The 22,658-nt window shown below is 54.9% G+C and overlaps 1 protein-coding gene across 1 annotated transcript; it reads right to left on the reverse strand.

The window, feature by feature from the left end:
• Positions 1–8,277: 8,277 nt before the first annotated feature.
• On the reverse strand, positions 8,278–10,782 carry LOC139604403 (serine/threonine-protein kinase pim-1-like; the record flags this gene model as incomplete). The annotated part of the gene is made up of 5 exons (XM_071455569.1): positions 8,278–8,384; positions 8,633–8,809; positions 9,455–9,821; positions 10,025–10,075; positions 10,198–10,782. Coding segments are annotated over 5 exons (1,287 nt in total), but the record flags the coding sequence as incomplete, so codon positions are not given.
• Between the last annotated feature and the right edge of the window lie 11,876 nt (positions 10,783–22,658).

Here is a 22,658-nt window from a genome sequence, read left to right on the forward strand (position 1 = left end):
GCGGGGCCATCGGGCGGGGCCATCGGCGGGGCCATCGGCGGGGCCATCGGCAGCATCGGGGCCATCGGGGCCATCGGCGGGGCCAGCGGCACCATCGGGGCCATCGGCACCATCGGGGCCATCGGCGGGGCCATCGGCACCATCGGGGCCATCGGCGGGGCCATCGGCGGGGCCATCGGCGGGGCCATCGGCACCATCGGGGCCATCGGCGGGGCCATCGGCACCATCGGGGCCATCGGCGGGGCTTGCTCGTCGCCCGTGGACGCCAGAGAGGTCTCGGGGCAGCCCGGGGGCCCGGGCGGGTTGGCGATGTCGCCGTGGTCGCCGGCCGGGGGCAGCACAGCGGGACTTTGGCCGTCGCGGGGAAGGCGGGAGAGGTCTGAGGGGAAGAGGGGTCCCGCCTGTACAGGGAATAAATGGGGGAGCCCAGTCCTCCTGTGGGAAAAATGCGTATTTTATGATTGGCTTTTCGCAAATATTCAAATGAATATTATATGTGTTATGTCAGAAAGTTATGCTGTATTAATTTTCTTAAGTACTGTGTTAAATCTAGTTTTAGGTTATAACATAATGTTAAAATAAAAACTATGCTATGTGAGATACTTTTTTTTTTAAGAAAGGACTTGCAGCGAGATAGCAGCCACAGGACACCTAAATCTTTCAGAGAAAGAGAATTTATTGCTTTCCTATCAGAGGAAACGAACTTCTTCCTGCCTGCTCAGCCCTGAAGATGCCGTCAGGATTCAGAGGAAGAAGTCGACACTGAACAGACTCCTTGGTTTGAATGGAATTTATGCATCATGTATGAGGTGTATGAATATGCAACAGGTTATTGTCTTTAAGGGTTAATCCTCTCTTAAAGTTTGTCTTTTTTCAGGCTTATTTTGCCCAGAAAAAGGTACCCAGATATCCGTAACTCTTTGTTTGTATTGTCTCATATTGTACTAATCCAAATTTGCCAAGTTATTATTACTCGAATTATATTGCTCTTTTTCTAACCATTTTATTACTATGAAACTTTTAAAAATTTAAAAAACAAGTGATTGGCGTTTTTCACATCCTGTGACCCCGCGGTGTTGTAAATGGCTCCCCCAGAAACATCAGTACATGGGATGTTGTGTGTTGGGCACTGTGTGAAAAACACCAATCACTTGTTTTTAAACTTTTTAAAAATTGCTATAAAACAATTAAATTGTTTTATAAAACAGTAATATAATTAAAGTAATAAAACTTAGGACAATTAGGATTTAGGAGAATAAGAGACAATAAGAACAAAGAGTTATGGATGTCCAAGTACCTTTTTCTGGGCAAAAGCCTTGTGATGGTTGGTGGGCATGGAAAGCTGCCCTGGGCCCCTTGCTCAGGGCTGGTGTCAGTGCCCAGAGCCAGAGGGGATCCCTTGCTGGGGGCTGTGCCATGGCCACCTGCCCTGTGCCGCGCTGGCCGCTCAGGCACCAGGAACCAGCAGCCAAGGGCACTGCCAGGGCCAAAGGCCAGGTCAGCCAGACAGAAAGGGGCAGGGCTGGGCACTGTTTCCATGGCAAGCGGCACTGGGGGGGACACCTGGGGCACCTGGCCTGGCAGTTGCCATGGAAAGCCCTGGCAGGCACTGAGGGCACAGCCCCTGGCACTGAGACACTGCTGGGCCGGGTGCTGAGCACAGCGCTGAGCACGCAGAGATGGTTTTGTTCTTGCTGAGCTGCAGCACAGCCAAGGCCTGTCCTGCCCCTCGTCCAGCCACGCTGGGGAGGGGCTGGGGCTGCGGGGGAGCTGGGCAGGGGGCACAGCCAGGACAGGTGACCCCAACTGACCCCGGGCACAGCCCAGACCAGAGCACATCATGCTCAGGCTATGAAGGGGGGGAACAAGGAGCAAGGGGGGAATTTTGGAGGGAGGCTTTTTGCCTTCCCAGGGAACACTTAGGCAAGAGGGGGCCCTGTTTCACCAGTGGGCAGGGTCACTACCAAAGACACAGACACCAACTGAAGGAATTGTGGCATTTATATCATGCACAGCTGCAAAGAATTACAAAAGGATAAGCTCAGCAAAGCACATCATCATTAGCAAAGAATTACAAAAGAAGCTCAGCAATCCATCAGAACTCATCATTACATTTTGATGACTAACCCCTTGGTCAAACACTAGAGGTGTTTGTGGCAGACAAAGATTCTGGCTGACTATCAAGGTACACCTTACAGACATCAGTAGTACTTCGGTGACACCGTTCTTCATTCTTTTTTCTCAATCTCCTTGGAGTTAGGAACAAGAATTCTGTTGTCCATGGAGCTGGCACCTTTATAATTCCAGAATAATGCCCCCAGGCCCTTTGCTGTTCAGCTTTACCATGTTGTCTGGGGCTAACAAGGCTTGGGGGGCCCTTTCCCCTCTGGCTGGAAGGGGCCGGGTCCCAGTCCCTGAGGGGCACCCAGGCTCCTGGATGCAATTCCTGTGCAAGTCCCTCAGTGTCACAGCAGCCTTCCCATGGAGCCCCATGGATCAGAGCATTTGCCAAAGGGGCCCTTGGGGCAAACAGGGAGATTTGGTCTGGCAGCATGTGTAAAACAATATCCTGTCACATCTACTTGTTTCTCACACACAATCCCTGGCTGCAGGGACACATTCCCATTGTTCCTGCCCAGCTTTCAGGACTCAGAGTTGTCTTTCCCAGGAGCTGCTCCTTCAGCTGCCTCGGGAGGGCCATTTGGCCTCTGGACCCACGCTATGGCTCCATTATTAGGACTGCTGCATCCAAACCCTTTATCTCCACAAATGGTGGTGATTGGAGCTGGAGCTCCTTTTTTCACAATCGTTCCTAAAATTGCAATATCAATAATTGTGCTACCCTGCCATGGGGTTGAATAATCCAATCCTGGTCACTATTGTTTCACAGAATTACTGTAATTTCTCCTGGATATTCTGCATCGATTCCTCCTGCCATGACATGAACACTTTGCAAGGCCAAGCTCCAAGGGAGCAGTTACCAAAGCAAAGTGTCCTGGAGGAATCTGAATTCCTGTTTCAGTATTGATGGCTCTCATTTGCTTTGAATTCATCCTCATTAATTCCAATGCATGAAGGCCCAGCCCTGCAGCCTCTGGGCTGGCCCTGCCAGGGGCCATCACAGCCAGAACAATTTCCCAGGCAGTCCAAGTCTCACTGCCCATGGTTGGATTTGCAAATTGGGGGCAGCCGTGCACAGCCAGGGGTTTCCATTTCCCCCGTGGGCCATTGTTCAGGGCATGGAGCACATCTGGGAGATGGGTTCTCCATGGGCAAAGGTTCCCATCTCCTCATTTTTTCAACTGCTCTTTTAACAACCCCTTCACCCGTTCAACCAATCCTGCAGCTTGTGCATAGTCTGGGACATGAAAAACCCTGCAGGCTTCATCACTGTATTTTTCCTAGCAACAGACAAAGCACTCTGCATCACAGTATCACCAAACCCTGGGAAAATAGCCAATTTCCTCCCTTCCTCCTTTTTACATTGTATACAAACTCACAAAGTTGACCACTGACAGTAGGGTCCTGGCCAATCCTGTTCTGTAGGGTATTTAGAGTTACATCCCTGAGCAGCCAAAGCTACCAAATTAGTATTGTCAGCACTATTTCACATTATTATTATTTCATATGTAGATATACATATTGATATACATATAGACAGATAAATACAGACATATATATATAATATATATATATAAATACACAACTATATATAAGTATATTAAGGTCTTATTATACAATAAATAGATATAGTTATTTAGTATATTGATATTTCACTGGTACAAATGCAGCTGAGCTCAAGATTAAAACCTTCTGCTCTTGCTCCATGTGGGAGCATTCCAACAATAATTGTTCCTTCTGAAGGTGCTGTTTCCATTGGACTCTTAACAAATTCATCTTTGTCTGCCCAAACCCACAAGTCCTTTTCCTTTTCCATGTGCAGTTTTTGGATGCATTTGAAGACATCCAGGGCTGCAGCTTCTTTTACCCCACTGCCCCACTGCTCCCACGGGGCTCCCACCTCAGCCCACTGCAGAGCCAGGGAACTCCAGGGAAGGGCTTCCCATCTGGGAATTTCTGATGGCACTGATGCCTCACATTGACATTGAACAAGTGACATTTGGTTGGGATCTGGCCAGACTGGGCCAGTTTGGTTTGACCAGTGGGCAAAGTCAGCACCAAAGACACAGACTCCAGCTGAAGGAATCAGTGTCATTTCCTGCAGTTCAGAGCAGCAAAGAATCACAAAAGGAGCAGCTCAGCAATGCACCCAATCATCCCCACCAAAGATTGCCTGCAGTGATTAGGGAAGATGCAGCAGCATTTCCCCTCAGCCTTTCCCATCCCCCAGATGCACACAGCAGCTGGGGAAGCTGTCACAGCCAAGGGCTGCAGAGCCACTCCTGGGCACTGGCAATTCCTGCAGGTGCCTCCAGCCCCAGCTGAGGCTCCAAGCCCGCTGGGAGAGGGCCCAGCTCTGGCAGTGCTGCATGAACAAACTGACAGCACTGCTAGTGTGCCAACATCTGCTTTCATCCTCCTCTTGGCTCCCTCCCAAAGCCTGGCCAGGCCTCAAGGAGGAGCCAAGGCAGCTGACTTTGATCCTTCAGCCCCACACAAGGCCAGATGTCAGATTTCATGGCCTTCTCTGGCTTCTAAATACACAAAGGGCCATCCATGTTTCACTAAGGAGTGGCTACATCTATCACAGTGCTAATGACCATGCATATCTCAGCAGGGAGCAGATACAAAGATAACCTTTGCTTGGAAGGTTCATCCAGAGGCCACCTTGGGCTCAGGGCCTGCTGTCCAGGCCTCACTCAGGGCTGCTGTCCAGGCCTTGGCACTTCAGGGACGGGCTTTAGTGCTGGGCTTGGCACTGCTGGCTGAGCGGCTGCACTGGGTGAGCTCAGAGGGCTTTTCCAACAGAAAGGATTCTGTGATTCCATGATGAGATCCGCTGCATTCAGCTGGGGCTATTTCAGCAGCATTACTTTGCTCCAGAAGTTCCCTCTTGCCCAGCTCCTGTGGCCTGAGGCTTCAGCTCCTTCAGCTGCTGGTGCTGAGCTGCTCATGCTGAACGAGAGCACTCGGAGAGACGAATCCAGTCCATCCAATTCCTTCTGGGACACGCAGAGGGGAGGCTGTGCAAACAGGAGCATTGTTTGCTGTGGCCTCCTCTCTGCCCTTCACGCCTTTCAGCGCTTTGAAGCAGCCAAGAGCTTTCTCCAAGAGTGCAATGGAGCAGCTGTTCCTGCTCCTGGCTCTGGCTCTTCCCAGTCTCTGCCCTTGCCTGCTTCTGTCCCTCTTGCTGTGCCCTCTGTTCCCCCAGGGCTGGCTGGCTGCTGCCCAGGACTGTGGCACTGGCACAGATCCAGTGCTCCAGAGCCTCCTTTCTGTGCCCTTGGAGCTGCCTGGGCACAGCAGCCTTTTCCATCTGGAAGCTCCCCATGGACAGGGAGTGCCCAGCTCCGTTCCTTGCACAGCCTCCAGGAGCCCAGGGCTGCCATCTCAAGTCCCTGCTGGCACTGGGGGCTCCCAGGTGCCTCAGGCTGCTGTGACACCGCTGCACACGGGAGGGAACAGGGGCAGGGGCTGTGCTGAAAGTCAGCTCCATCTGCTGCTGCTGCTGCTGCTGCTGCTGTGGGGTCATTTGTGCAGCCCTGGCCCAGAGTCAGGGATCAGATGCTGCCAGTCTCTTCCAGCCTTGGCTGCTCAGAGGTTGGGCCTTGGAGCCTCAGGTGGCCAAAGGCAGCTGCTGCTGGGCCCTCTGTGTGTGCCCGTGTTCAGCAGTGCTGCTCCATCAGTCTGTGCCCAGCAACGGGGAAAAGCCTCAGCCCTGCAGGGCCAGGAGCTGCCGGGCTCTGCCTGAGCAGCTCAGCCAGCAGGAAGGGAGCTGCTCAACACAGGAACCAGGAGCAAAGGACATTCCTTCTGTAGGACATGTTTTCTATTTAAAGGAAAAAAAGGAAAAAGAAAAAAACTATATAAAATGTGAAAGATGAAAACAAAACCCAAGTGTTAGTGAAAAACTTCTGAAACTTTGCATTAAGAGGTAAATGATCTTTTTTAAAGGGGAACTCAGTTATTTACATTGTAAATGTACTGATGGCATGGATCCATCTTACTTATCCCAGCAGCCTTTTAAAAGATTTTGGGCTTTGTTTCCAACATTGCCATTTGAAATTGTGCTCAAAGCAAGAGGAAATTGCTTTGTGCCCTTCCAGCTCCAAGCAGGACTGGGAATGGAAACTCTGTCAAAGCCCAAATCCTTTAGAAGATGCCCTTCCTTCCCAGCCTGGCAAGGAGCTGCACATTCCCTTTGAAACTGTCAGGGATTTCTTAGAGACACCAAGTGCCACTTAGGGCTTTTTGCTCTGGTTTGGCAGTGCAGAAGGGCAATTCTCCATCCATCAGCTCCAGACTGCACTGCCTCAGGAACATGGCCCACTCGCCAGCTTTGGCCCACTCAGGCACTTCTAGAGAAGGAAGAAAGTGCAATTGCACAATTCCAGCCAATCAATAAGGAGGAATGGGACAGACAAACACCCTGTGCAGATCCAGGCGTTCAGCTGGGACTGTGGAGGGTTTGGGTTCTTGCCAATTGGATGTGTGTCCCCAGCTGCAATCTCTGGGCCTGCAGCAGAGTCTCACTCAGCTGCCAAAGCAGAAAGCTCAGCCGCTGTGCTCGCAAGGGGCTCATCTGATGCAAAGCTGTCAGAGCAATGTGAGGGCAGAGCCAGCCCAGCTGGGCCCAGGGCTGAGCCCAGCAGAGCCCTGGCAGAGCCCAGAGCAGCCTCAGCAGCCGCAGAGCCCGGCTGCAAGGAGAGAAAGCAGAAAGTGCCCGTCAGCTGAGGGCTCCTGTGCCCTTGTGCCAAGGCCTGCGGTGCCCAGGCCATGCTGGCTGTGCCCAGAGCTGTGCCCAGAGCTGCCCATCCCTGCTGCCTTTGGCAGCAGAGCAGGAGGGCAGGACATGTGCCCAGCCTGCAGCCAGCCACGGCACATCCAGCCCTCAGCAGCTGCCCAGAGCAGGATGCTCCTGTGCTCGCTGCCATCTCCCAAAAGCTCTGATCCCACCCTGCCAAGCACACAGGGACCCACCTCACGCCAGCCACGGCTGCAAGAAAAGCTGCTCCCAAACCATGGCCTCAGCCTTCTCCAAGGCCACCGCCCATCCACGCCACAGCTGCTCCCAAGCACTTCCCCATCCACACTGGACCACCTGGAACGCTTCCTCTGGAAAAACAAACAACACATTCTTGAAAAGAGATTACAGACAAAAAGGGAAAACAAGAAAAACGGGAAAAACTCTTATCTCTGTCAGGGCCTTGAGGAAGGCCCAACTCCTACATGGTAGGGAAAAACCCAGCCATGGCTGAGGGAAGCCCACAGTTTCTCACTTCCACCCTGCACTGTCCCCCAAAATCACGGTCATCCCAAAGCAAACAAGGGCAGTGCAGCAGCCCAGCCCTTCCTTGCCTGCAGAGCAAAGCAGCCCCTGCACAGCTTCTGGAGTCCCACCTCTGCTCCCACCATGGGGCTTTGCTTGTGTCGGGCTGGCTGCCCCAGCCCCAGCCCCAGCCCAGGCCACGGTGGCTGCTGGGAGCTGTTGGCAGGGCCAGGAGCCCACTCCCATTTCGTACCCAGCACAGCCCATGCCCCAGCCCTGCCAGAAGCAGCTGGACAGCGACTGAAGAATGAGTTGCATCTGCCCCAGCACAGGGGGAACCTTTGCTTCCCAGCCAGGCTGGGCCATGCCCAAATCTGGCAGCATTTCCCCGGGTGGGGACTCACCTGCAAATTCCCTGTGGAGTTTGGCTTTGAAGAAGGTGCCAGAATCAAAGTCCATCACCTTCAGCCTCCAGTGGCCAGGCTGAGGAAGAGCTTCTCATCCTTGGTGCCATCCTGGCTGTCTCCAGCAGCAGCAGAAGCAGCAGCAGCAGCAGCAGCAGCAGCAGCATCCCCACCCGGTACAGCTTCTCCAGGGGCTCCTTCTCCTTCCCTGGGGGGAGACCAGGCTCTCAGGGCTCTGCCCAGGGCCCCAGCTGTCAGGGAACCAGCACAAGCAAAACCAGCTTGGATGGCGGCCACCAGTGCTGGGCAGAGCAGCTCAGCTGCAGCACAAGGGCTGCGTGTGCCCATCCCATGACCCCCCTGCTGTGACACAGGCAGCACAAAAAGGTCTGGGTTCCTTTGCTTCTGATTGCCAAGGCATGTGTGGAGCTGCAACTTACCAGGGCCCTGCATCAAAGTGTGCCTGTGGCTCTCTCCCTTCTTCTACGGCCAAGGAATATCCTGCACCCAAGGATCACAGAACAGGTCTTCTAATGTGGGTCTTTCCAAGGAGTTCACGGATAAACACCACCTGATCAGATCTTTGCACTCTGGGCAGAGAAAGCAGAAACTGCCGGTCAGCCAGAGAAGGCTCCTGTCTGCTTTGCCCCACTATTGCCATGCCCAGGCCTTGGTGGATGCGCTCAGGGCTGGGCCTAAACTTTCCCATCAATTCCCTGTTTTGGAGGAGAGCAGGACATGTGCCACCTCCTCAGCAGCTGCCAGAGCGGGATGCTCACGAGCCCGCTGCTGGCTCCCAGCACTGGGATTCCCCCCATGCCCAGAGAAGAGGATCCACCTTGAGAGAGCCCTTGTGGCAGCGGGAGCTGGCCCCAGCTGAGGTTCCGGCCCCTCCTGAAAGGGTGCTCCCCGCAGACCATCTGGTGCAGCAGGATGCCCAGGGACCAGATCGTTGCTGCCTCGCCATGGTACCAGCCAAAGTCGTTCCATTCCGGGGGGCTGTAGGATGGTGTTCCTATGGAATACAGATGGAGTTCAGCAGGGGGATGCTGCTGCTCCCAGAGCCTGGCCCCAGCATCCCTGGGCCTGCGGGGGCTGCATCAGTGGCACACAGGGTGACCACTGCCCTCTCGCCAGCACCTGGGACTTGTGCACAAACTAAGGCTTGGAAAAGAAGCCACTGGTGTCAGAAGAGGGCAGAGGAAGCCCTGGCTAAGCCTGACCATGACAAGCAAAGGAAAAACCCTCTCTGTGCTGGGGAAAACATGCCCTTATCCTCCCTGTCTGCATTGCCCCAAAAATATTAGGAAGCAAAGGCAAACAGGGCGAGTGGAGCAGTCCAAGCCCTTCCTCTCCCCTGCACACCAAACTGGCTGGGGCACAGGTTCCACCCCCCTCTCTGCTACCCCCACCCACGGGGGTTTTGGTCGGGCTGGCTGCCCCAGCCCAGCCCCAGTCCTGGGCAGAGTGGCTGGCAAAGGCTGCCAGCAGGGCTGGAAGATGGCTCCCCACCCAGCCCCGCTCTAAAGCAACTCAGCTGAAGACTCAGTCCCCTGACTGGCAGCAAAAGGGAGAATCCCCGCTGCCACAGCCAGCTTGGGCTGGGAGATGTTGGGCCATGAGATCCCGGGACCAGGAGTACACCCTTACGTGGGCTCACCTGCAAAGTGAGTGTAGGCTGTCTCTTGCAGGTAGGTGCCACAGCCAAAGTCAATCAGTTTGGCCTGCCCGGTGGCCAGGTCAAGCACGATGTTCTCTGGCTTGATGTCGCGGTGCAGGACCCCGCAGCTGGTGCAGTGCCGCACGGCCTCCAGCACCTGGCGGAACAGCTCCCGCGCCACCTCCTCGGGCACGAACCGCCGTGCCCGAATGACACGATGCAGGTCCTGACACCGCTCTGGCCGCTCCATCACCATCACGATGTGGTTGGGCAGCTCAAACCACTCCAGGAGCTGCACCACGCCGGGGAAGCCAGTGGACACCTTGGCCTGCAGCACGATCTCCAGCGGGGCCCTGCTGCCGTCGGGCTGCGGGAGGAGCACGATGCCCTCAGTGGGGCCGATGCCGTGCCAGGCCTGGGGAAGCCCTGAGCCAGCCCGGGATGCTCTGCGCCCTGCGCTGCGCCCACGCCCGCTCCCCCTCGAGGCGTCCTGGCGGCTTCCACCGTGCCGGGCCTCGGCTCATCCCCGCCCGGCAGCCCCGGCTGCTGCCGCTGGCCCCGCTCACTCACCAGCTCGCCCCAGTGCCGCACGCGGTTCCGTGGCACCCTCTTGATGGCCACCTGCAAGCCAAGGACAGCGGCGGCCTCAGCTCGCCGCCCGCCCTGCCCAGCCCCATCCTCCTCCTTCTCCTCCTCCTCCTCCGCCCCCTCGTCCTGCGCCCGCCGCCGGCCCCGCCGCTCACCGGGGCGCCGTCCGAGAGCCGCGTGGCCGCGAAGACGCTGCCGAATCCTCCGCGCCCCAGCAGCGAACCCAGGCGGTAGCGCTCCTGCAGGGCCTCGTGCGCCGTCCCTGCGGGAGGGACGCGGCTGTCAGCGCTCGGCCCGGGGCCAGCAACGGCCCCCGAGCGCCCCTCAGCCGCCCCGGGCCGGCCATGCCCAGGCCTTCGCTCCTCGCAACGCGGCACGGGAGGCTCGGGGCCGGCGGCCGCGCTGCCGAGCGGCGGAGCTCGGGCCGGGGAAGCCGCAGCGGAGGCGGCGGCAGCGGCCGCGCCGCCTGTGTCCTCCGCGGGCCCCGGCAGGAGCCGGGGCCGGGGCCGGGCTCGGGGCTGGAGCCTGCCTCGGGGCCGGGGCCGGGCTCGGGCCAGGCGGAGGCGAAGGGCGGCGATGCCGCCCCCGCACACGGCACTGATGCCCGCCCAGCAGCGCCACCGCCAGTAGGGCCAGAGCCGGGCGGAGGCGAGACCGCGGCGGGACGGGCGGGGCCGGGCACGGGGCAGCCCCGCCCGGGGCCGGGGGCGGGCCGGGGGCATGGCCCGGCCCGGCAGGGGGAGAGGGAGGCGGGGACACGAGAGGGAGGCGGGGAGAGGAGAGGGACGCCGGGCAAGGGACCCCGGGAGAAGGGTGCCCGACAGCGGGAAAGGGAGACACAGAGACAGAAAGAGAGAAAGACCAAGAAAGAGAGAACGATAAAGATCGTTCTAGGCTATCTGTTTTGCTTCTGCCGCCGCTGCTGCTGCCGCTGCTGCCGCCGCTGCTGCTGCCGCCGCTGCCGCCGCTGCAACTGAAGCACCGGGGCCGTTCGTCCCCGTGTTCGTTCCCCGCTCGCCCCACGAGCCCCACGTTCGAGCCCCGCGCGCCCCGGGCACAGCCCCTGAGTCTGTCCAAACACGGGAACTTTGCAGCCTTGAGCCCAGGTGCAGAGCCCTGACTCCTGCACACTGGCACAGCAATCCCCTCGCTTGCTGCTCTGCATTGGCCTGGCTGAGGGGCAAACACTGGCGGGACACCTTCCCTTGGGCTAGGATTCCTACCTGAGCCCAGCACTGCACTTACATCTCCAGTGTTGCCTTCCAGTAAAAACAGGGGAAGCAAAACTGTGTGTGCCTCATGGTATTTTAGAGTGTCTAAAAATCACTAAGCCACTGATCTTAGAGGTGCAGTGCATCTGGAATTACTGGGATGGAGAAGTAGTGCCACATGGAAAAGGGGAGCATAGAAATAAATAGAGGAAAACATCTTGGATTGTTTCTTTCATTTACATTTCTCTTCTGGAAAGCTGTTCCAGGTTTCCAGGAATCTTCTCCTGTCTGCTCTTGCCAAGAATCTCTCCTGGAGAACAAGGTCAAGCTTCTGTCCCAAGATTTGCCACCAGCTGCAGCTTCTCTTGGCTTTCCACACTGCACAGTGTCTGCAGCAGGACTTTTGCAGCAAAGCAGGACAAATGTTTGGAGAACTTTACGTGTCCTTTCTTTTCCTGGTGGGCTGGGGTGTTGTGCCACTGGTGAAGTTTCCATTGTGACTGTTTGTGCTGGTTTAGGGCAAATTTTGGGAGGAAACCTCCAAAAGGGGTCCGTCTAGAAATCAAGTTCCAGTGGCCTCTCCTCCTACTAGTTCAGAAAAAGAGTTCCCTTGGGAAAAGTAATAAAACCCCAGTTTATTTATCAAGTAAAGTATTCACAAGCATGAAAAATGAATAATATTAAATAAAACCTCTGACAGTGCTGAAGGGATGGCAAATTCAGAAAGTCCTTTTTGTGGGGTGTAGTTGGCTCACTCGGTCTCTTCTAAGTCCCTCTGGTGCTGGAGTGCAGCGTCCCAGACCTCGGTGGGCCACAGGTGTGAGCTTCTGGTGTTTTTCTGGGTTTTCAGTCCAGAGCAGGTTTAAACAGTTCCAAGAAAAAGGAAAGTCCCAGTCCCAGGAACTTCTCTGCCTAAGCTAGCTAAAACCAAATTGCTGGACCTGGGCTGTGAAGGCATCAGGAAATTTCCAAATCTGGGCACTGGCGCTGCCAGCAAACACCAGATCTGGATGGTGCTGGAGCCAGAACCTGGAAATTTCCAACTTTTGGCTTTCTGTGCCAGCAAATCACTGGACTTGGGCTGTGCTGGCACCAGGAAGTTTTCAGATCTGGGCGCTGGCGCTGCCAGCAAACACCAGATCTGGGTGGTGTCGTTGGCAGCGACAGAAATCTGCCGGATTTGGGCTCTGCTGGCACCGGGAAATTTCCAAATCTGGGTACTGGCACAGCAAAAACAAGATGTGGGCAGTGCCAGAGCCAGTAGCAGAAAGTGGCCGGGTTTTGGATTTCTGTGCCAGCAAATTGCTGCCCTTGGGCTGTGTCAGAATAGGGAAATTTCCAGATCTGGGCACTGGCGGTGCCAGCAAACACCAGTGAAACCTTCTGGTCCTCGTCCGGACCATTGGCCAGTGGTTTCCCTGAGAACCAGCTCTGGCCACTTTACAGACAGAGACTGCTTTCATCTGCTTGTCTGGAAACAGAACTTTAATGCAGGCAAACACAACAAACAGGACGGCGTGCACAGTACACAGAGCAAAGCAGAAAAAAGCCTGGGCCCAGGGTCCTGCAGGGATATTTATACATTTATATATGGGGAGGGGTTAAGGTGGGATCTGAGGGAAGGATCCAAGAGGAAGGAAGGATTATGAATATTACAATTTTTGCAGTAAAATGTAACCAATGGTAGCAAAGAGAACTCAGAACTTTCTAGTAACAATCTGCATAATTGAACAAGAGGATTATGGGCGGGAGCTCCTGCTGACCCCAACTAAAGAGGGTTTTCCCACGGCCTTAAGCCAAGGTCTCCTTCTTCTTTTAAACCAACCCCAACACACCAGACCTGGGAGGTGCCGGGTTTTGGCTTTCTTTGCCAGACAATTGCTGCATTTGGGCTGTGCTGGCACAGGGAAATTGCCAGATCTGGGCACTGGCAGTGCCAGCTCACCGCAGATCTGGGTGGTGCCGGTGCTGTCACCAGAAAATTGCCGAGTTTTGTCTTTCTGTGCCAGCAAACTGCTGGACTTGGGCTGTGCTGCCACTGGGAAACTGCTGGATCTGAGCACTGGCAGTGCCAGCAAACACCAGATCTGGGTGGGGCCAGCACCAGGTGTTTGCAAGGTTTTGGCTTTCTTTACCAGAAAATTCCTCGACTCGGGCTGTGCCGGCACCGGGAAATTCCCGCATCTGGGCACTGGTGGTGCCAGCAAACACCGGATCTTGGCATTGCCAATGACGGTAGCAGGGAATTGCCAGATTTTGGCTTTCTTTGCCAGAAAATTGCTGGACTTGGCTCTGCCAGAACAGGGAAATATCCAGATGTGAGCACTGGCAGTGGAAGCAAACACCAGGTCTGGGCGCCTGTATTGGCATCAGGAAATTGCTGGATTTTGGATTTCTGTGCCAGCAAATTGCTGGACTTGGGCTGTGCCAGCACTGGGAAATTTCCGGATCTGGGCACTTGTGCAGCAGGCACCAGATCTGGGTGGTGTGTTGTAGTGTGTTTTTATACTTTGTAATACTTTGTGATAGTTTTGGTTTTGTATCCCCGTATTTTTCCCAAATGGTTCATCCCAGATGGTACCCCCCTCCCTTTCCCTGTGTAATCCTTTGCCCTTGCTGAGATCATCCCCAAATCCCCACCCTGGCTCTCTGTCAATCACTCAGCATCCCATCCCCTCCCTCTAGAAGCTTTGGTCCAGGATGTCAAGTGATCAGCCAGAGGCCAGGGGTCAGCCCCCCAAGCCTTGCCCCATACGCTGTCCTAAATGTCCATCCCCCAGTACCCATCCCTTAGGGTCACTTCTTGGTTAGTCAAATGTTCTCTACTTTGGGTTTCCACCTCCCTTTAAATGTAACCTTGGCACATCTCCCGGGCTCTCGGCAGGAGGCCCCTGAGGTGTAGGGGCTCCTTTGGGACACCTGGAATAAAACCTTGGATTAACCCCTGCTAAGAGTCGGCCCTTTATCTTCTACCGCTGTCTCTGGTGTCTCTTGTGCTGCAAAGGCGGCCAGCCCAGGTGCCCTCAGTACCCTCGGGGCACAGAGAGTGTCTCCCCGCTGTCGGCCGTGTCGGGGCTGCCCCCGGTGTCTGCCGACTCGGGACTGGCCCAGGGTTCCTGAGAGGCTCCCAGAGAGACAGAGACAGTGGTGCTGGTGGCAGCACCGGGAAGCTGCCGGGTTTTGGCTTTCTTTGCCAGAAAATGGCTGCATTTGGGTTGTGCCAGCACTGGGAAATTGCCAGATGTGACCTTTCTGTGCCAGCAAACTGCTGGAATTGTGCTGTGCAGGCATCTGAAAAATTCCGGATCGGGGCACTGGCGGTGTCAGCACACACGAGATCGGAGTAGTGTAGGCACCAGGTATTTGCCTGGTTTTGGCTTTCTTTGCCAGCCAATTGCTGGACTTGGGCTGTGGTGGCACAGGGAAATGTTCAGATCTGGGCATGGGTGGTGCCATCAAACACCAGGTCTGGGTGGTGACAGTCTTGGCACCAGGAAATTGCTGCGTTTTGTCTTCTTTTTCCAAAAAACTGCTGCACTTGGGCTGTGTTGGAACCAAGTATGTCCAGACTGGGGTACGGGCGGTGGCAGCAAACACCAGATCTTGGCATTGCCAGTGTCAGCAGTGGGAAATTGCCAGATTTTGGCTTTCTTTACCAGAAAATTGCTGGACTTGGCTCTGCCAGAACAAGGGAATTTCCAGATCTGGGCACTGGAGGTGGCAGCAAACACCAGATCTGGGCAGTGCCAGACCCAGTAATGTTGGAAATGAATTTGTAGAGAATTTTTAAGGTTTGATAGAAGGTTTCTATAGTATGTATGCAAGTGTCACGATCCATCCTTACGAACGGGTTTTGTGATGGTTTGTGGGTTGATCTCAGAGTGCAAAAAACACCGGCACGGTACAGGGGGCTGCAGTGATAATCAAAAGAAATGTACCTTTATTGAATAACCACAAGAAAATGCATTGGGGAGGAATTGGGGAAAAGGGAAAAAGAGGGAGGAAGAGAAAGGAAGGTATAGAGCTACCAAACGTAGAAAAGGCACAGTCCTTTGATGTCCAGCCAATGGAGTTCACCAGGTCACGTCTGGGGAGATCTCAGGGTTGCAGTTCATCTGAACTCTTATTATACTCTTTTTGTTGATGGGGGAAGGGGTAAAACATGAAACCGAATCAAAGGTAATCTATTGTATTTTTGGGGGAAAAAATGGTATTTAGAGAAGGGTACACACAGTCCATGTTCTCTGCAGTGGGTGAGAGCCATTGTCTTCTTGGTCCACTGCTCGCACCTGCAACATCCATCTTGCTTTGGTTAGCTTGCCTCCCCCACACACCTCCCCCAGGTTAGGGGTCTCAGTGCCAGTCCTTGGAAAGAGTGTAGGGGGGCCTTTTCACATAGGGATTTCATGTCTCGGTCTTTGATGGAGAGGCCTTGTACATCTCAGTCTGTCTGTCACGGCGGCTGTAAGACAAGTGAGGGGTCTTCTGTGGGGGACCACCCAAAACTCAGGAGAAGTCCAGCCAGGCCGAGAGGTGGGACAACTTCCAAGGCTATTGTTGCAAAAAGGCAAGGGGCCCCCTTCTTCCTTTCATTGGGTTCAGTGTAGCATACAGCAAACACACCTGTGAACAATAGCTTAGCAATGCCAGCAGCTGTGCTCAGGTCTCGGGGCCCATGGCATGTAACTTTCTCCACCAGGGCCAGAAACTTCAGACAAGGGGCTTTTCTTCAGTGGTCCCCAATGACGATTGTGAGGCAGATGAGAGAAACTTTGGACAGAGTCTCACACATACATTACATGGATGACGTACTAATCTGTGCTTCCACCAAGTCTTACTCAGACGCAGCACTTTCCAAAACTGTCGCAGCTGTCAAAAGTGCGGGGTTTCAGATAGCTCAGGAAAAAATCCAGCTATGGAGCCCATGGAAGTACCTCGGGTTTTTAATCACAGGAAGGACCATCGTGCCTCAAACTCTGTCCATCAATGAGCACCCCCAGACATTAAGAGACACGCAACAGCTGTGCGGCGTCATCACGTGGATCCGACCTCTCCTGGGCCTCACCACAGAAGAACTGGCACCGCTCTTCGACCTTCTACGAGGAGATGGCGACCTGGCTTCCCCACGCTCGCTAACGCCAGAAGCCTGTGAGGCTTTGCAGAGAGTCGCCAGCGCCATCAAACACCGCCAGGCACATCGGACAGACCGGTCCCTTCCCCTCAGCCTCGGTATTTTTGGTAAGTGCCCAAACTTCCATGTGCTGCTCTTTCAGTGGGATGATACTTCAAAAACCCCACTCATCATCATCGAGTGGCTTTTTCTGCTGCACCAACCACATCAAACATTTACCACCCCACCAGAACTTGTAGCCAAACTTATTATTAAAAGCCGGCATTGCCTCCGGACTCTTGCAGCTTGTGATCCGGTGTGCATTTACCTCCCTTATACTTTGGAACCATTGGATTCTCTATTACAAACAAATGAACATCTGCAAATTTCATTCAACAGCTATCCCAGAAAAATTTCAAGTCATTATCCTGAACACAGACTTTTTAAAGATTCACTGCATTTGGCCCCAAAATCAGATAAAAGTAAAACTCCACTCAAAAACTCTATCACGGTGTTCACTGACGGTTCAGGCAAATCTCACCAGTCAGTGTTCACCTGGAGGGACCCGGACACTCAGAAGTGGGAGTCTGATATCCAGGTTGTTGAAGGTTCCCCCCAGACTGCAGAACTTGCTGCAGCTGTGAGGGCGTTTCGAACATTCCAACAACCCTTCAATTCAGTCACAGGTTCTGCATATGTCACCGGGATAGCAGAGCGGGCAGAGCGTGCCCTGATCAAGGAAGTCCAAAATAAAAAATTCTACAGCTTGCTCTCTGAATTAATTTGGTTCATCTCCCATAGAGAGCAACCTTATCACGTTCTGCACGTCCGGTTGCACACAGAGCTGCCAAGATACATCACTGAGGGCAGCTGGAGAGCAGACTTGTTAGCAATGGCAGCAAGTGCCACCCACATTTCCCCCGCTGCACCACATGTCTTTCAACAGGCTCGTCTAAGCCATGCATTCTTCCCTCAGAATGCTCCAGCTTTAGTAGGTCAATTTAAGATTTCCAGAGACCAAGCCAAGGCAATTATCTCCACCTGCCCCAATTGCCAATCCCTCGCCCTCGCTACCATAGGGACAAAACGAAGAAAATTACAGTGACAACTAACTTGACAACTAACTAACTTGACTAAAAACGAAGAAAATTACAGTGACAACTAACTTGACAACTAACTAACTTCATGTTTCCATCAGTGCTCAAACAGTCGATACCTGACTCACTGGAGGACCAGATGGCCACTCCCAGGACACCCCGAAATACCTTAACAGCTGCTGCCACCGTCACTGTGCTCCTGTGCATCCAAACAGCGGTTGGATGGGTCGTGCCACAACCAACAGAAAACCTATGGGTCACACTGGGGAAATCTCTCAAGCAGGATAACTTTTGCATGGCCATGGCAGGTGCAAAAGACCTGCTGTCTACATGTCTGGTGGGAATCCCCCTGTCACCAAATGAATATGCCTGTGCAGGTAAGAAGCCCACCCTGGTAAACACCTGGGACGAGTGGATGAAGATCTTACCACATGCACCACAGGACCTCCAAGAACTAGACCTACCGGGCTCCTCAAAGCGACTTCTTGTGTCAACTTTTTCTAGGAGCCACCCCAACAAAATTGGCATGAGAAATCTGAACCACAGATGATAGTGAGAAAAGATATATCACCAAATGATAAGAGATACAATGATGTTGACTGGTGCAATTATACTGCCAAAACATTATCTAAGTCCTCTCCGTTTCCCAGAGTGCTTCCCAAGGGAGTGTTTCTCATCTGTGGTGACAGGGTGTGGGCAGAGATCCCCTCAAAGATCAAAGGGGGCTCCTGCAGCCTTGGCCAGCTTACTACCCTCACCCCAAACACTACCCAAATTAAAAATTGGAAACAAGAAACTCAATTGGCGCCCCAGAAAAGATCGTACTCCCAATTCAATCAAAATTGCGATGGCCAAATTTATAATTCGGGCAAGATGAAGAGGGTTGCTGTTTCCATCTTTCTACCCTGGGTTGCAGCTGGGCCCTTGGATTTTCCCTTAATAAACCCGGCTGGATCTGCTCTGCAAGGAGTCCTCTCGTCCCTCTGGTGAGGCTTTGATTGCACCATCCGGGCTCAGGCGTCTGCTGGGCTGGGGCAGTTGTCAAGGCAGCCCCAAGTGGAGACGCTTTCGGTGCTGCAGGCGCCTGACAGCGCCTGCCTGGGGAAGCTGCTCTGGCCACCCGCAGCAACCAATTCCTTTTCCCAGGCAGCAGCTCCCAGCGTCCTCCTGTGAAGCCCAGAGAGAGAGGGAGCAGCTGCCCTCAGCCCTGTCCTTTACCGCATCCCAATTCTCATGTAATGTCCCCCCTGGGAGAGAAACTGCCAGAGAAGAGAAGTGCGACCAGATCCCCCCCTCCCCTGAGCTTGAACACTTCTTTTGTTTCTTAAGGACCCAGTCTTATCAGAGCAGTGGTATTGCACTGACAGCTGGGACACCAGCAGGAGATCACCCCACAGTGCCCAGTGTGCACCAGGCTCAACAAGGTCTCCTTCCCCCCTGATTCCACCAGGCCTCTTCCCTTGGCTGTGGTTTTGCTGGATAGTGGGTCAGGACAGTGAGGATCTCCTTCATCCATTCATTCACTGTTTAGGGTCTTGCAGACACTTCCTCAATTTCTCTCCAAGGTGACCTCAGAAAACCAATGATATCACAGCTCTTGTCCATCTGGTGAAGAATCTCCCACAGGGACACTCAGGTGTCTCCTCCAAGGCCCAAAGCATCAAAACCCCCAAGGGAAATCATCCCCCTTGGGCACTGCGCCTCCTTGGGTGAGTTCCAGAGCAAACAATCAAGGCAGTGGCCTGAAATGTTTTCCCAGCTGGGCCATAACACTTCTCTGATGGATGCACATTGTCCCTGGGGAAAGAGATGTGCAGAACCCTTCACTTATGCCCTGGAATGTCAAACAGGAATCACAGCCTTGGACAGCTCTCAGGAACCACTTCAGTGTGGATTTTCCTTCCTGGAAGCCCAAGATGTCTGAATGTGCTCCTGGTGCCTCAGGGCCTGGGTAAACAGGGCTTGTCAGAGAGGCTGGCAGGGCACCAACACCCCTCCTCCTCCTCACAGGGCACCTCTGTTCCCCCAATTAGCTCCGAGTGGCTGCCTGGGGACAGGTGCCCACTTCCCCGTGTGCCTGGGATGGGCACATCCTGCTCAGGGCCAGTGCTGGCCTGGGCCCAGAGCCAGGGCCATGATCCAGGTGCTCTGGGAGGACTCGGTGGCTGCAGGTGTGACAGGATGAGGGGCAGGGCAGGGCATATTCCCCTCGGGACAGTGCTGTGGGCATGGAGCTTGGTGGGGTTTGGCATCTGCAGGGAAAGGGCTATTGGGTTGTGTGGATGTGGGAATTGTCACTCCTGAGGCATTCCCCAGGCCTCAGCCTTGTCTGCAGGTGCTCAGCATTGCCCAGTGCTCCCCAGTGTCTGCAGTGACTGAGATGCCAATCAGCCACCTGATCCCATGTCCCTTGTTCCCCTTGTTCTCCCACATGTTGGGTTTGGGGCCGGGCTCAGCTCTGGGGTGTCCCCCAGGGAAAGCTCTGGGAGGGGAGGGGCAGCAGGAGATGGGGGATCTGGCACTGGGGGCTGTTGGAGGATGGATTGTGTTGGACTGGGGGCTGTGCCCACAGGGTCCCCAGGTGCCTTTGGCTCCCTGCCTGCCCCCCTTGGCCCCCCAGGTGCCTGGGCCCTTCCAGGGGCAGCTGCCCCGTGCAGGAAGCTGGAGGGATGCCGGGCAAGGGGGCTGGATCCGTGCCACAGGTGGGGTGGGGTGGACTCTGTGCCAGGGCTGGGCTTGTGGCCAGGGCTGGGGGCTGTGCCAGGCCGGGCTTTGGCCTGGGGGCTGGCAGGGAGGGTGCAGGGAGGAGTCCCGGCAGGGATAAAGGTGCTCCTCACCTGCTGCAGCCTCAGGCAGCGCTGCCCAGAGCCAGAGGAAGATGAAGGTGGCTGTGCTCAGCGTGGCTCTGCTCTTCTCCATCCTGCTGTGCCCCCCGGCACAGGCCAAGGTGAGGCACCAGCCAAACGCTGTCCCCACATCCTGCCCTTTCTGGCCTCCCTTCCCACCCTTTTGATCCCTCCTCTGTGTCCCATTCAGGGTCCCCAAATGCCCTCCCACTGACCATTCCTGAGGCCTTTCCTTCCATGTCCCCCCTCAATCCTTTGCTTTTCTTCCTGGCCACTGCAGAGGGGTCCCCCCGTACAATTCCCTGACTCACCCCCACTCCCACACCATCTCCCAGTCCCGTTGGTTTTGTCCCCACCTGTCCTCATTCTCCTGTCACCACCAAGTCCCTCCCTTGCCCACCCATGTCCCTACACCTCAGTTCCTTTCTCCTCCCCTGTACCTCACACCCTGCTCCTTCCACACCCTCAGCCCTGTCCCCTGGGCCCTCAAGTGACCCCAGATCAGTGTCTTTGGGTCTCCCCCCACCTCAAACAGATCTTCTTGAAGGCCCTGAATTCCCATCCCTCTGCCTGCGCCCTGCTCCCTGCACCCGTGTCCCCCCCAGCCCCACAAGGTCCAGTCCAGACCCAGCCTTTGTTCTCCTTTCCAGGCACTCCTGGAAGGAACCCAAGATGATCTGCGGGAGGTGAGTGGGCTGCTGGCATGGGAGGGCATCCCCTCAGGGCATTGGGGGGCAGTGGTGTCCCCCCATCCCTTGCTGGCACCGGGGACATCCCAGTGACCAGCGAGGTCTCCTGGTCTCTCTGCAGTTGGATTTAGACAATATCGCGGTCCTGGAGACGCCTCTGGTGGGTACCACGAGTTCTGCCGCTGTCAGAGCCTCCCCTTGCCTGGCCAGCACAGCCCAGGCCATCCCAGTCTGTCCCAGCAGAGCCCAGTGCACCCCTCCTGACAGCCCAGACAATGCCCTGCCCCAGGGCTGCTCCCCAGGGAAGCCTTTGCCCAGGGCCCTGCTGCATTCCCATCCCTGTCAGCCCAGGAGCCCCTGGATGAGCCAGGATGCAGCCCCTGCCCCAGCTGTGCCTCTTGGCCAGGAGCCCAGTGCTTCTGGGCAGCAGCACAGCAGCTCCTGCACCCCATTGCTCCCACAGCCCCTTCCCCAAGGCGCCCCTGCTGTCCCCTGCCTCCCAGTGCAGCCCAGTGCCCCCAGTGTGTCTCTAACGCTGCCTTTGTCCCCAGCCCCCTGTGGCTGAAAAGCTGCGGGCTCTCCTGCGGCAGAAGCGCCTGGCTGCCTCTCTGGATGCCTAGGTGAGCCGTGCCTGCAGGGACAGGGCTGGGGACAAAGCCCAGCCATGGCCCAGTGGGCTCCAGAGGTCACCTTCTGGGCTTTGTCTTTTAGGCTGGCAAGGACCAGTGTCCTTTTTCCTCTCCAGTGGCATGAGGAGATGATCATCCCTGCAGGAACCCCCTGAACCCTTTGAGCCCTGGGCCATTTCCCCTGAAGAATAATCAATCAATAGTCAATAAACCCTTTGAGCAAAGCTTTGCTCTGTGTCCGTGTGTGTGTCCGTGGGTCTGGATTTCCTCCTTTCCAGTGACCCGGGGAAGTCAGGCCAGGTCTGGGCTCTGCTGCCTTGACACAGTCTGTGCTTTCCTCCAGACAAATGGTGTGTTGGGAGTTGTGCAGAGTCCAGGGGGAATGGGTTGAGTGGAGGGGTGGCTGTGCAGGTGGTGAGAAAGGCTGTGGTTCACTGTGAGAGAAGTCGGCATGGCCTGGGTTTAAAAGAAAAAAAATAATTTAAAAAAACCCCTTTCTTTTAAAACCTTTTCTCCCTGTGAGAAATGACTGTTCACGTCTCAAAATTTTGAAAGATCTATTAAAAACTTAACAAAACTTACAACAAAGGGACTAAATAAGGAAAAAGTGACAGTGCTGGGAGCCTCCCCCTCTTTGTGGCTGGTAACCACGGGGCTGGCTCATCCACACAATGGCTGCTCTCCCTTTTATATCCTTGCTGTTGCAACAGGCAGCCCTAGCTCCTCCCAAAGGCTGTCTCTTGACTCTTGGTCGCTGTCCATTGGTGCAGACTGCTTTCTTAGAACTGGATTGGAGCTCAGCTGTTGCTAAGCCGTGCCTCTTAGGAACAATCTGCCCCTCCCCAAATGCCCGCACTACCAAGATCATCCCGGGATAACAATGCTGGGCGGGGGGGACACATTGCAGTAACAGAACTCTACATCTGTACAACTTCTCTTAACATACTGATCATGTTCACCCCTTAATTGGGAAGGCCAACCATCTCATTACTCATGTCTATCACTGTGGCATTCACATTCTCTGAAAAAATCCC

Source organism: Agelaius tricolor, unplaced genomic scaffold (genome assembly GCF_023055355.1).
Source record: "Agelaius tricolor isolate 1412-34295 unplaced genomic scaffold, bAgeTri1.0.p SCAF_50, whole genome shotgun sequence".
Taxonomy (NCBI): domain Eukaryota; kingdom Metazoa; phylum Chordata; class Aves; order Passeriformes; family Icteridae; genus Agelaius; species Agelaius tricolor.